Source organism: Gobius niger, assembly GCF_951799975.1.
Source record: "Gobius niger genome assembly, chromosome: 12".
In the NCBI taxonomy this organism is placed as follows: domain Eukaryota; kingdom Metazoa; phylum Chordata; class Actinopteri; order Gobiiformes; family Gobiidae; genus Gobius; species Gobius niger.
Window position 1 is genome coordinate 30,884,524 of NC_136863.1, and position 14,711 is coordinate 30,899,234.

The 14,711-nt window shown below is 42.0% G+C and overlaps 1 protein-coding gene and 1 long non-coding RNA gene across 2 annotated transcripts in view; one reads left to right on the top strand and one right to left on the bottom strand.

Moving 5' to 3' along the window:
* Positions 1–14,711, bottom strand: part of LOC306971228 — a 534,022-nt gene that overhangs the window by 120,006 nt on the left and 399,305 nt on the right. The window lies entirely within an intron of this gene.
* The window catches only part of mctp2a (multiple C2 domains, transmembrane 2a), a gene marked incomplete at its 5' end in the record, with an annotated part of 111,629 nt that overhangs the window by 90,706 nt on the left and 6,212 nt on the right, over positions 1–14,711 (top strand). Inside the window, 2 exons of the mRNA XM_079568396.1 lie at positions 10,349–10,458; positions 12,542–12,651. Coding sequence (XP_079424522.1) covers positions 10,349–10,458; positions 12,542–12,651 — 220 coding nt within the window. The remainder of the gene's footprint in view (positions 1–10,348; positions 10,459–12,541; positions 12,652–14,711) is intronic.

The following is a 14,711-nucleotide window of genomic DNA, read 5'->3' on the forward strand; positions in this document are numbered from 1 at the left end:
TTGTTTCCTTTCAAGAGACAAGTCAGGGGCCGGATTAAATCATCTCGGCAGTTTGAAATGTCTGACTTAAATGATCCCCCACAAGAAGGGAACTAGTCTAAGCTGATTCTTCTCTTCATCCAGGTTAAAGAATAAGGCGAGACACGGCAGGTGAAAGTATTGATTTTTCACGCAGCGGTCCAAGTGGAGATTGTTATCTATTTTCCCTCCCTAGTTTTCATGTCAGATATAAAAATGACAAAACTTATTTTATGATGTTTTGTCTGCGAGGTGGGGGCGACCCGGAAGTAGCTGCTGCGCCGCGTAGAAAGGCTGTCTTTCCCGTGGGTTTTCATTCATAAATATTGACAGATTTTACATCCACGTGTCTTGTTAAGGGGCCACGTGATGACGCTTTCACCCAAATATGGTGTTTTTCCTCCTACGAGACGCTGGTGCGGAAAAGTGGAAGAACGGGCCGAGCATGCGCACTCGCTACAAAACTTCAGGGCTGGTTTTCTCTGAATGAGAGAAGCTGCACTCGGGCAGAGCCTGAGCCCTTATAGAAGCTCCCACAGACTCCAAACTTTACAGTCTGAGACCTAACAATATTTTGAAGGTTTTTTCAGAGGGATTTTTTAATATCTAATTCCTAGCCTGATTTATTCAGCTTTGAAACAAAAAAAACAGGCGGAATTTGAGTTTTTACAGATTTTTTCACTGATGATTAGTTTATTGAAAAACTAAACAAAATATCCAAAATCCCCTCTGAAAAAATCTTAGTTTCTAATATGTCAATAAAATAAAACCATAAAATTTAGTCTGGCTCAATTCATTATTTTGATTTCGTTGCCCAAAATATAGGCAATTTGGGCCATTTTAATGCTCAAAATGCCTTATTTTTATGTGAAAACATAAAATGACAGAAAAAATGCAATACATTTTTTCTCATATTTATATCTGTAATGTTCAGCAAAAGTTTCAAATTGACATCTCTAAATTTTTTCCCCCTATTCACCTGCAGTGTCTCGCCTTAAAAAACAATATAATATGTCAACTGAACAAGGTTTTAAAGTTCGATCAAAACATTTAGGAAATCATCGGATCAATCATTTCTTAAGATAAATTTGGCAAAGAATGTCTAAACTGGATAATCTTTATCCACCTTAAACAGGTGTGGCCCATGGAACCCCTGCAGCAGTGAATATATACGCTCAGATGATTCCAGTGTTGAACGTCCAAATAATGATGACTAAAACTATTTGGTCAAACTTTGCTACTAAGCCTTGTCCGATTGACATTTTTGCTTTTGAACCATAGTTTGAGTGGATTACACAGTTTTAGCAATTTAAAGTCCAGACTCTGCGTTGGACATTAAAAGTGCATTATTCAACTTTATATGTGGGGGAAAAAAAGGTTGATTTTGTGTATAATTGACCTTGTAGTGACTCAGTGGCTGCATGAGTGTTTAGCCTGGCACCTTTACTTTCCATCAGAGTGGTCTCTTGGATGCTCCAGAATCAATTGTTTGGAAGGTTTTCACTGCTGACGGACCCTCTCACCAGAAAACGTACAAAACACTTGATCCTGGAGCGTTGTAGAGACCACTGTGATGGAAACGCAAATACCAAATACTTACTAATTAGTTTAGGCCCTAAGGTGACCCCAAAAGTAGTCCAAAAAGGTTAATTATGTCTTCTGATAACAATGGTAATATGTTCTTATAGCATGACCAGTGTGTTTATTCCATATCTTGACAGCCTTGACAGCTCTTTAAATCAGACACATCAGTTCAACATCACTTGACACTCAGAAGCAAGTATGAAATAAACACACAAGTCGATCAGCCATTATTAAAACAAAGCCCCATTTCCAGGTCCTTCAGTGTTTTCTTACTGCCAAGAGCCTGTTTAAATCCTCATTTCTCCCCCCAAACCACTTGTGTTTCTCCTTCATTTAGCATCTTTGTCCGTCCACAATCCCATTATTCCAATTACAACGCGCAATCGCCGAGTTTTTTTCCCCCCAATCCCTGCCTGCGTCCCACACGTTGAAGCTGTTTACCTATCTCCATTAGCGGGCCCCTCTGAAGGCTTCCATCCTGGTTCGGCGCAGAATGGGGAGATGATTCCTACCACGCCGCTCCAATCTGCGCGCAGTTAGGCCTCATTTAGAGCGCGCAAATCTTTTTATTTAGTCACCATACATCCCTCGCTTCCAAACGGAGTCTTTTACAAACCACAACAAAACGATTAATGTAGAAAGAAGCGCGGCGTCCGGGGGATTTTGGTTTTTTTCCCCCTCCCTTTCTTCCTTTTTCGCCGAATATGTATTTGAAACACGGTAATCACGGCGTTTTCAGCCTCTTGATGCTAACTTCACAGTCTCTCGTCTTCTCATCTGTTTACAAAAGACCGCACTCCGGCTGTTATTTTGGGATTAATGTATTTGGAATGCGTGTCCTTTGTGGCTGCGGCGGATCGAGCGGCACGTTTCCTATCAGATTGAAAAACTAAACCGTGTAATCGCGCACTTAAGGCTGGCTAAATGAAAAGGCTGTTGGTAGATGATGAAACGCCATATTAGATAATCCATCTCATCTCTGCTCACGATGTACACAATGATTCGATTTCCCTTTTAAACCAACTCCTTAAAGTGCTCATTAGATGTTTATTATGGGCAAAGTTACCGCAGGATTTCTCCCATGTAAACGCCGAGACTGAGACTGAGAACAGAATCGATTTTAATGCAGTCCGTCCAGTGAATTATAGGCTTTGTTGCATTTCGCCCGTCCTTCAACTTTCGCAGGGGGGCAAAGTGCAAGGCATCTTCTTGAACTGGCACACATCGCCAGAGATGGTACTTTTACTGGAAGTTAAATACTTCTACAAGAGTAACTCATATTATTTGAGACATGAGCGGGCTCGCATTCACACCTGGGACTTGGTTCGATTGGGGACCAAAGTTGCAACATTGTTTCAGCTCTCAAGCTGGCACGGTTTGTGTTCACAACTCTTTTTGTCAAACGAACTAACGTTCTAAATGCAGAGCTCCTCTGCAGCCTGTGAAGGCGCTGGATCAAAACCTTCTACAGGAAAAACTGTGACCAAGAAACACGCTTCACTTAAAATGAAATGTAGTGTAACTACGCTCAGAACGTACAGATATTTTTCCGGACAAAATGGGAGATAAATGAGCCGTTTCTCATCATGAGATGAGATGATGCCAGACGAGGCAAAACCGGGACTAAAGGAGGGCTAGAGCGGGACTAAATCGGGACAAAAGTGGGACTAAAGGAGGGCTAAAGTGGGACTAAAGCAGGACTAAAGGAGGGCTAAAGTAGGACTAAAGCGGGACTAAAGTGGGACTAAAGCGGGACTAAAGCAGGACTGGCGGCCCCCGGAGATATCAATTCTTCACATGAAAACTGGAAAGGCTCCGGGCAGAGACATCGAAAACTGCCTATGACGACTGTCCGAGAGAAAGAGACGTGGAGCGAGGTAGTAAACATGATCTGATCAGGGCTTTGCTCTCTGGCCTCCGGCGCTGCTTATGTCAGTGGTTTCTGCCTCATATTTACATTCATGGCTTTTGGTGTAGATTTCGTATTAACTGCTAGCTCTAACGTGTCTGCACATGTGTTTTCATTTACATTCTGCAGTGAATGTCGTGATTGTCAGCTCTGTTCTGTCTTTGCGTAACTCGTTTCTTTTGCTTGTAACAGACGCACAACATCGTACAGCTTTCGCCTCCTGGTTTTGTTGCGCTCTCTGGCTCAGTAGTGTTCACAAACTAAATGATCCGCTTCAGAGTTCGTTTGAACCGGTCCGAGACCCGCATTTTCAGCCGGACCAGGGTTCGTTTCTTTGGCCCGGATCAGAGTCCGTTCACAACATCTCAAACGAACCAGACTATCCGAACGGGCTCGGATTTGGATCAAGAGGGGGTTGTGAATGCGACCTTTATGCACCCAGATGAATGACTGCATTGACCACCAATCTGTAGCCCTTCTTGATGCAAAGTCTTCAATGGGTTTAGGCACTCCTGACCTAGAGCCTGGGTTAATGTGTGAAACAGGAACAAGACACAACAATTGTGGTCAAATAAAAAAAAACACACAAAAAAAGCAAATTAAACCAAAATGCCCATGACCTTTAGCAAACAGTAGACCGTACGCAACAGTTACAGTCAATCAAAATTGGACAAGCAAGCTAAAAAAAGACAAATGAACTTTACAGAGTGCATTTTCTGTTCGGCTTTACCTAAATCTAAAAGACTCTCTAAAAAAAGAGTCGAAAAGGAGGATGAGAACGCAACAAAAACAACATTTCACTTTTGCAGGTCTTGGCTTTCAAATGAGACGCTATGCAGCCCTATAGGCAAAAGCTAATCAAGAAGCTTTAATATTTGGGTAAAGCTAAACTGAAGAAAATGCACTTGGTTAAGGGGCGATAAATGGGGAATAGTGGCCAAATAGAATGCAAACGTGAAGCAACAGAATTACGATACAAAATGTAGTACCAGCTCTGGCAAATAATTGGAGAACATGTTTTATAAAATGTTTTTGCCCTGGGGTAGACTGACGGTGGCGAGGCAACCAGTCTGTGCCATTGGCCCCGTCGACCACCACCAACCACTCACTCACACGCTACATTCGCTAGACTTCCTGGTGTTCCCAAACTGTCTCCCATCCAAGAACCGACCAGGCACTTCCCTGCTTAGCTTCCAAGGTCTGATGGGGTCGGGCATATCAAAGGCGGTATGGAATAATACTGTGTAGTGCCCCCTTTAACATCAATGACAGCTTGGATTTTTTAATGGTAGTAGTGGATGAGGTTCTGTATATAATCTAATGGTAAAGCGGCCCATTCTTTTTAGCAAAAAGCCTCAATTTTCTGTATGTTCCTGGGCTGTCTTGCATGAACTGCACGTTTGAGATATCCCCAGAGTGGCTCAATGATATTGCGGTCAGCAGAATGAAATGGCCACTCCAGAACCTCCACTTGATTCTGCTGTAGCCAATGAGAGGTCGACATGGCCTTGTGCTTTGGATCGTTGTCATGTTGGAACGTCCACGCGCTGATGAGTGACACTTTTCCTCCAGTATTCTTTAATAACATGCTGCATTCATCAATTTTCACTGAGTTTCCTGTGCCTTTGTAGCTCACACATCCTCAAAACCTGAGTGATCCACCTCCGTGTTTCACTGTAGGAATGGTGCACCGTTCATAACAGACCCCTCCAAATGTAACGTTTATGGATGTGGCCAAAAAGTCCAATTTTGGTTTCATCATTCCAATAACATTGCTTCTGAAATGTTGAGGCTTGTCTCTGTGCTGTTTGGCATATTGTAAGCTGATACTTTGTGGCATTTGTGAAGTAATGGCATCTTTAAACCGCAAATACCACTTTTTTCAAAGAGTCCTGTATTTAAGCTGAAATTATTTGTGGGGTTTTCTTCATATCAAGAACAATTTCCCTGGCCGTGGTTTGGTTTCAACAGAATCCCTAATTTTCACTTCTTGATTAGAGTTTGAACACTGCTGATCGGCAGTCTAAGTATTTTGGATATCTTTTTATATCCCTTTCCTGTTATATACAGTTTGACTAACTTCTCGCAGATCCTTTGACAATTCTTTTGCTTTCCTCATGACTCAGAAAGCAGAAACGTCAGTGCAGCACTGGATGACAAACGCAAGGGTCTGTCAGGAAACTTACTTACCTTTTATACACACACAATGAACAAACACATGTCATTCAAACCCCTTTGTGTCCATTTGTGTGCACTTTATCAGGCCTAGATCACCAAGGCATGTAAACTTTTTATCAGGTTCATTATGATTTAAGAATAGCGAACTCAGTTGTTTCACCATAAATGGCTTCACACGACCACTAACTTAAAACCTTATGTGTTTTCTTTCATATTCTTTGAAAAATAGTCCAAAAAATCTGCTGGGGTATGTAAGCTTTTGAGCACAACTGTATATGTTGCCAAAAGGCTTAAACTGAAAGAGCTCCATATAAAGTAGCTATCTGAGAGGAGGTCGCCCAACCATTTTTCAACAACAAAAAAGTTCCCAGGCCTGAATACGTCCCTCCCAGTCCAGCATAGAGCAAGGCAGAGCGGGGATGATCCGTGCAGACAGTGCACTGGGGCCTGGACGAGAACAGGAGATTCTAATCTGGAGAGAAGCATGTTTGCGATAGTGTGTCCGGTTTTGACCAGTGCCACATGGCTGTGGGCTGAGGGTCCAGATCTGAACGATGGGGATATGGGGGGGAAGGGGTGCCTCTGTGGTGTCTGTAAGCGAATGTTTTGTGAGAGGCGAAACGTCCTCAACGCTAAAACAGCCAAGTTGGGACGATGGATCGACGACTTGCGCGTACGGCGAGTGTGGGAATGGCTCTCTTCCCGCCTGTGGGTGCAGTCTGGGATGGGCAGCTGATAATGTTCCAGTGCTAACATAAACACGGATATGTCTTCAAGTGTCCCCCCCCCCCCTTTCCTTCTCATGATGCTTTCCTTACATTGCAGTTGGACATTTGTGAGTCAGGGCGACCGTAGTTATCTGCTTTGGAAAGGCTTTAAGCTCCTCTGTTGCTCCAGTCTGGATGGCGTCACATTGATTTCATTTGGACGCACTTTGAACCCTCTCTGTTCCCTCCTCGTTTCATTTCCTGTATTTTATTAAAAGTATATTGTTGTTTTATTTCCCAAAGAGGGGGGAAAAAAAACCCGGATGAAACTAAAATATGCAACTCGTGGTTATTTAAGATTTAGTAACAAGATGGACTTTCCCATAATGATTAAAAAGCCGCTAATGAGCGACGAACGACATCTGCATTATCAGGGATTTTTCTTCTCATGAAACACCAGATGCCTTTCTCTTTTAAGCCATCCGCTAATCCAGCCTCTTGAACTTCACACCAAATTCATCCAAACGTTGTGTTTTTCAATGTATTCCTGAGGTCCGTGCAAACAGGGCTTTACTACCTATAAAACCTACCAGCGCTGTGGTTCAGACCTGCACGTTCTGAATTCTAATTGAATCTTTATCTTGCATGGAATGTTTGGGCTAACTTCCTGTTGGCGAGGGTAGGGTAAAGACTAGCCTACTTCCTGTCCACATTGTAGCGCACATTAAAATTAAAATGGAATAAATCTTAAACGTCAAGCTGAGTGTGTTTCATAAATATTAGTTCAGATAGGTATAAATTTTACTGCTATTTTACCTTTTGTTAGCATTAACGTTAGCCTTTAGCTTCAAGGCTAAAACAGAAGTCTCCTCCGGTGCAATATTTACATCTTGAGTAAAGTTTTTGACACTTTTTAAAGGATTATCCAACAGCTGTTATTTTCTGCCACATACTGTTTAAATTCTTATTCATTTCAGTAAAACGCGGCCGACACTCTTTTGGAACAAAACACAATCAGGAAACAGTTGTTACACTCTGAAGTTAGCATCATGTTTCTATGCACCATTCGATGTTCAGAGCCCATGCAGTATACGTTAAGTGTGACTTCACGACTTCCGCTTCTGGGTACAAGCAGACTGGCAAATATGCGGGAAAAAAACCTCTTAAAAACAACCATCAATGTTGTCGAAACTCAACAGAGAGTTACTGAACCTACTTATTTCTCAGACTCATTAGCCAAAAATGCCGCACCTGCACATTTACTAAAGTCATTACTTCAGGGGTTAGCGTAGCTTCTGCGCCGTTAGCATTTATCGCTGCTAACCCGGAAGTACCGATGTTGGTAAATATTACTTTTATAGCAGTAGGTACAACATTTTGGCACATGGGCCTGATAAATAAGTATGTTGGTAACTCTCTGTGGAGTTTCAGAAATATTGATTATGGTATTGAAGAGTTTTTTCTAGTTTCTTCCCGGAAGTAGAGCTGTGATGTCACCAATAACAAACGTATAGTTCCATCAGAATGCTTATTGGAAAAATTGCAATTAAATATTTCACGCAGCCTTATGGACAAATGTACACAGGGATCTGCAACTAGTAGCTCGCAAGCTAGCGGCAGCTCAAAGGCTCTTTCTAAGGAGCTTTCAACATTTCTGCATTTGTTTTTTTTCAATATTTTCTTTTTCTTTCGATCATGTTGAACAGATTCACCAAACATTTAGGTATATATAGTACAGTATAAAGAAGAAAATTACTATAAAGGGACTATAAGTCATGTCCTAATGTGTAGAATGACCTGTTCACCCGTTCCTCTAAAATCCTGCACTGTCACTCAAATAGATGTTACTACTACCACAGTGCCGTCATGCACGAGCTTAATATAGAAGCTGCAGTAACACATATGACCTGAGGTGGCAGTAGTGAGCATAAAATGACCATCTTGCATCTAGTCTCTATAATTACTAGCTGAGACCCGGCCTTCGGCCGGGCCTCGCTAGTCTCCACATTTGATATTCAGAGATTGTGAGTGATTACAAAGAAATGTCCAACCCGTCACACAGTTGAGCTGTAGACCAGTGGTTCCCAACCCATTCCAAAAACTATGGCCACTACAAATGTGTAAAAGAATGAAGGCTAAACAAAAATTTCAAACAAACTGCAATTGGAGTGTTTGATGCACCCGCACTCCTTTCTTATAAACTACAACGACAATATTGTCGCTAAACTCGGGGAACAGGATTCAAGAGAATCCTGGAATAATTATGGATAAATATTAGGGGTTCAGCTCTAACGCTTTGGTTCACGGTGCAGGACCCGTGGTTTGGTGCATCACGGTAGTGTACAATCAAAAAAATAATAACTTGGTTTTGAACTGAAATAGCCTAATGATCGTTGTTAGACAGTATTTATAACCTTACAATAAAATTGGCAATGCTTTCAAAGCTGCTTTAGAATAAAATGTACCTCTGGGCTCACAATACGTGAAAGCAAAATAGAAAAGAAATGGTACAGCAGCAAAGAAAAAAAAAGAAAAAACGCAGTGCAGGCCATGCGCTCGTTAAGTGGTAGTTTCATTTTCGCTTTTACTCACACGGAGGATAAATCATTCGGAGCAGCGCGTTTGATTAGAGGCTCGTGTTTGAGCAGGTTTTGGGCACGCACGCACACACATACACACACACGCAGACATCGCCCTGTTTGGATGCGCGCACACGCACGGCAGTCAGATCTCGTGCACTTGTGTTTTTGTGACGGCGGGTTGTCCTCAGACAGCAGCACCGCGGTCCATATGGACCCGTGGCCAATGCCCGCGGCCGGTGGGACCGTCACGTGGGGGCCGGCCGCGGATGTAATAATAATAATAAGAGTAATAATGCATTATAGCGCTGTTCCAGACGCTCAAAGTCACCTAACAATTTGGTGCATTATTCATGGACAGGCAACCAGTCTGCGCACATCAGCTCCCAACACCAACCACGCACACACTCAGTACTGTCGCCAGGCTTCCTGGTGTTCCCAAACGGTCTCCCATCCCAGTCCTAACCAGGCCCTTCCCTGCTTAGCTTCCGAGGAACGGTCTCCCATCCCAGTTCTAACCAGGCACTTCTCTGCTTAGCTTCAAAGTCGGTATGGGAAAGAAACATGGCGGCGCCCAGGCGGCGGCCATTGAGATTGCGTTTTCTATAATAGATGTTGAATTATCATCTTGCCTGCAGTTTAACTCCATCTAAGTTACACTTTTTTCTCTGAATAATAATTTGCCCTCTGCCAATTTTTTTGCGTGAAAGTAGCTTGCGGTTTACAAAAGGCTGTAGAGCCCCGCTATCGAGGGTATAGAGATGATGTCACAGCATGGGAACCAAAGGATAATCACTTTCAAATGAAAATGTGGGATCTCACACTGTTTCCATTCCAAGACTGAGGGTTTAAACAAATAAAAACATAATTCATAACTTAGCGTTGACACTTATGCTTCTGTTGTCAGCCGTGACATCATCTGCAAACCCATGTATGTCTTAAATTCCCATTCCCATGTACTTGAAACCAACAAAACCTGGATTTGTTCTGAATCTGCTGAACTCGGTGGCTGAAAGTGGCCTCCCTCAGCCGCGGCTCTTCTTGATTGAGTGCGACCACTGTGCGTCCTTTTCATCCTCCAAAGTGCCGCGGTGATTGTGCAGCGCTCGTGCCGCGGCTCCATTGTGCGCCAGCGACAAAAGCTGGGAGAAAAAAGAAAAAAAAAACTCGCAAGATTCCCCATAACAGGCTCTCATCTTCAAACGCCGCGTCTCGGTCTCCCCGACGGCTTGTTACATCCATTCAGGACATAAATCAGCTGTAATCTCGTACGCGCCGCGCTCGTTGGCCTGGCGGTTGACATGGATTGCGCCTAATCAGCATTTTGTGTTATTTCATGTGTAATTTTATATATATATTTTTTTCCATTTTAGGATGCTGCTCGGAAAGGCTTGATTGATAAGATACATATGGTGCAAGAAGTGGTCCTGGTTGTCCAAAACGTGCTGGAAGAAATCGGGAACATCGGAGAGCGAGTCAAGAAGTAAAAAGCCTTTTATGTTTTTATAATTACAGTGGATTTTTCTGGCAGTGGTTATAATAAAGGCTTAAAGGGACTATACAGAGTTTAAAAATGTTACAATTAACTATTTTCCTCCCCTACATGTTCCAACAATGTCCTAATGTGTAGAATGAGCCCAGACCTGTTCACCACAACTGCCTCTAAAATCCTGCACTGTCACTAAAAACGGTGTTGCTTCGGCCCGAAGTGCCGTCATGCACAAACTTAATATTGAAGGTGCAGTTACACATATGACCTGAGGTGGCAGTAGTGAGTATAAAATGGCTAACTTGCGTCTAGCCCCTTTAAGACAATGTCAGGCTCGTAGGCTAAATTTAGCATCCAACCAAGTGCCCTCCCACTAATTTTAAGAAATTTGAGTGCACAGAACAGGGATCTCAACTGATTATTAGCAAAGTTTCCAACTCCTGCTCTACAATCCCAACTCTATACTGGTTGGCTTTTTAAAGTTTAAATGTATGTATTTGACATTGACAATACAAGCAGACATACTTAAACAATGTTTGCAGCTGATGCACAAAGTGCTAGCGACTGAATACATATTTTAAAAGTAAGCATTATTATGAGCAAAATAATAATCATGATGAGTATGGTTGAATATGGACACATACTGTAAGTCCATATAAAAGCAAATCAACAAAGAAAATCAAGATAAAATCAACAATAAGTTGTCTCTCCTGTTAGTTTTTACATGGGTTCATCATAGGGCTGGGCGATATGGACCAAAAGTCATATGCCGATGTATTTTGGTTGGATATCGATACATATCCTGATATTTTTTTTGGCGAAGTGAGAGCGGTGAAATTAAATGTTAAGTCAAAGCCAAATACGAGTAGTTTTATTGAAATCTCTCTATGAAATGTAAACATAAACACTGTAAAACTAAGCTCTGTAAGGTGCACATTTAAGTAACATAAAAAAATCTTAAAGAAAAAAATAAAATAAAATCGGGCAGCAATTTTATATTAAGAGACAAGATAAACTTCAAAAAAAAAAATCAGCTTGAGATTACGTGTTTCTTTTTGTTAACTATGTTAATAGCTGCTCTGAATTTGAAATATCCCAATATTCGCAATATGCTCTAATTCCATATCTCATTCAAAAATATATCGATATATCTTAAATATCGATACATCGCCCAGCCCTAGTTCATCAGAAGAGTGGACGACCACAGCAACGTCCTAGAGTTTAACGCTGCATTCCAACTGGTAAACTTTCAAGCTCCCGACTCTAAAAAATGCCTGGGAAAGGAGCTCGAAATGGCAATGACGACATGTAAACTCGGAGATGATCAAAGTGGTCCAAGTTCAGATGTGAGTAGAAGACAATGGTGACAACAATGGCCAGTGGAAAAGTGTAGCCAATGATGAAACTAACAAAACCGTTGATGTGCACCTTTGCTTTTGACCTGCAATATAATATTATTTAGCTTTAGTTTTGAACTATATCTGGTTTGAAGAATCATTCATAGCTAACTGTTGACGCATTAGCCATTTTGTTTACACACTTTTATTTCTTCAGCTGGAACGCTCTGAGGTCATAAGTCGGAATTTTCAAGTGGGAAGATGTGTGCGTAAACCAAACAGCTAATGCTACAACAGTTAGCTAACAAGATGCTAACCTCATATGAATGTTCCTTCACACAAATGTATTCCAAAGCCTGCTAAACAACATTATATTGAAGATTGTGGCAAGGTGTAATCACGTGTTTGAGTGCCGTTCCAAGGCATTTTCCCGAGATGGAGGTCGGAATTTACCGCACATGTTGCCTGGAGCGCAGCATTGTTAGAGATCTGTGTGGAAGACTCTCCTATACCGCTATACGTCTGGGATTCAGCGTTATCTCTGCAAGTTCTGATGGGCTGAGACTGGCACGGCTAATTAACCAATCAGAGAAACACATGGCCAGTCCAACATGGCGGCTCAACCAAGGACGAAAACACTGAATATGATAAGAAATATGGGATTTGAGAGTCTTCCGATGACACAATAATAATTTTGCATATTTTTGTTTGTAATGTACGTGCTGTGTTTTCTTTTTCAGCATATTCAACTGGTCGGTTCCGTTCGTGTCGTGCCTGGCCTGCCTCGTGCTGTTTGTGGCCACATCGCTGCTCTACTTCATCCCGCTCAGATACCTCGTGCTGATCTGGGGTAAGTCGACGGGACTGACATTTGAAAGCTCACGTCTTGGCGATGGGCAGCGAGAAAGCTGTTTCGTGCAGTTTACCGAGTAGAAGAAAGATGACTTACTTTTAAGTTTGATTTGATTCATGTCTGAGTTTGTCCCTGTCTTTAACACTGCCGATGTGGATTTGTTTATTCAGGGTTTCCGCGGGGAATTGAAAAGCATTAAAAGTCATTAAAAGAATTGTCTTAACTCCCGCATTGACCAAGCGCATTTTCTCCAGTTCAGCTATGCCCAAATGAAATGGATCATTTTCCTCTCGTTGGTGCGGCTTTTGCAATTCATTGCCACATTTTTATTGCTTTTTGTCACTTTTCTGTTTCTCCTTTGTTCCTGCTCTATTAAAGGAATAGGCCACCGTTTTTACATACTGAGATATGTTCTTACCTTAGCTTTGATGAGTTCTTTAGGACCTGTCTGATCTTCCCCCGTGCCTTCAATCACGTAAACACAGCACAGACGGCGTTAGCATTTAGCCTCTCCCTCTCTCCTCTATAGCTCCAAAACAGGTCAAGATAGAAGCTACCAAGCTCTTCCACGTTTTCCCTATTTAAATATGGTTATGTGAAGTGTTCCACTACAAAGTATAATTACACAAAATTAGACAATGTGGATTTTCTAAGCGGATAAAAGGGGGGACTATATTGTAAGGCGTAATAATACCTGGAGTAATTTGGGATCCGCACAGTAAAGTGAAGATTACTGCGCAGTAATGTAGTGGAACACTTCACGTAACCATATTTAAATAGGGAAAACGTGGAAGAGCTTGGTAGCTTCTATCTTGACCTGTTTTGGAGCTATAAAGGAGAGAGGGAGAGGCTAAATGCTAACGCCGTCTGCGCTGTGTTTACGTGACTGAAGGCACGGGTGAAGATCAGACAGGTCCTAAAGAACTCGTCAAAGCTCAGGTAAGAACATATCTCAGTATGTAAAAACGGTGGCCTATTCCTTTAAGGCTTTTCTGTTGCATTTTCGCCGCTTTGCGTTTTTGTCACTTTTCTTTTGTTCCGTTGTCGCACTTTCATCCTTGTTTTCGTCTCATTTTTGTCGCTATTAGTTTTAGATTTGGGTAAAGCCATACTGGAGAAAATGTGCTCTGTTTAGGTGGGGGTTAAGAGGTTAAAAAGCATTAAAATGGATTCAAACTGGCATTAAATTGAAATTTTTTGGAAAAATTATGACATTGCGAAAAATTATTTAGCGTATGTTCATCGTAAATGCTAAAAAATAATAATAATAGTAATAGCAATAATAAAAATAATGCATCGGTTTAATATAGCGCTTTTCTGGACACTCAAAGACGCTTTACATTGCATTATTCCTTCACCCCATACTCAGTGGTGGTGAGCTATACTATTGTAGCCACAGCTGCCCTGGGGTAGACTGACAGAAGCGAGGCAACATGTCTCCAACCACCACCAACCACTCACTCTCACACTACATTCACTCGGTCTCCCATCCAAGTACCGACCAGGCCCTTCCCCGCTTAGCTTCCAAGATCTGACGGGATCAGCCATAGCAAAGGCGTTATGGCCCAAAAATGTATGATTCTCAAAAGTTGTGTCCAATTCTCGTTCCTCTGTTTGATTAAATGTTCATTTTTAGGAATGAAATGTGCATGTGTATCATAACAGCTGTTGTTGTAAACTTTATTTACACTTCACTCCATCTAAACTCTTTAACTGTGCCCAGCCTAACTTTTTGGCTGTTGTTTTTAGTCACGCTTCACCCCAAAGTCTGCAGTCCCTTTTTAACTGAGATTCACGTGAGAGTGAAATATGAGCAGCTAAAATAATACAGTGCGTTTGTCCGGGGCAAGACTATTTGGCAACCTAAAAACAATGCAGTTTTGATCCGATTGCAATTAATAGTGCTAGCCCCCCCCCCCCTTCCCTACAACTGCACTACAACCACGACTATATCTGCAGAACTTAATCACGTCCCCGGCTCCTATTATTCTGACATTGCGGGACCTCTGCTGTCCTCATCTGAATATTTGGGTGTAAAAATACGCCGCTGACTGGGA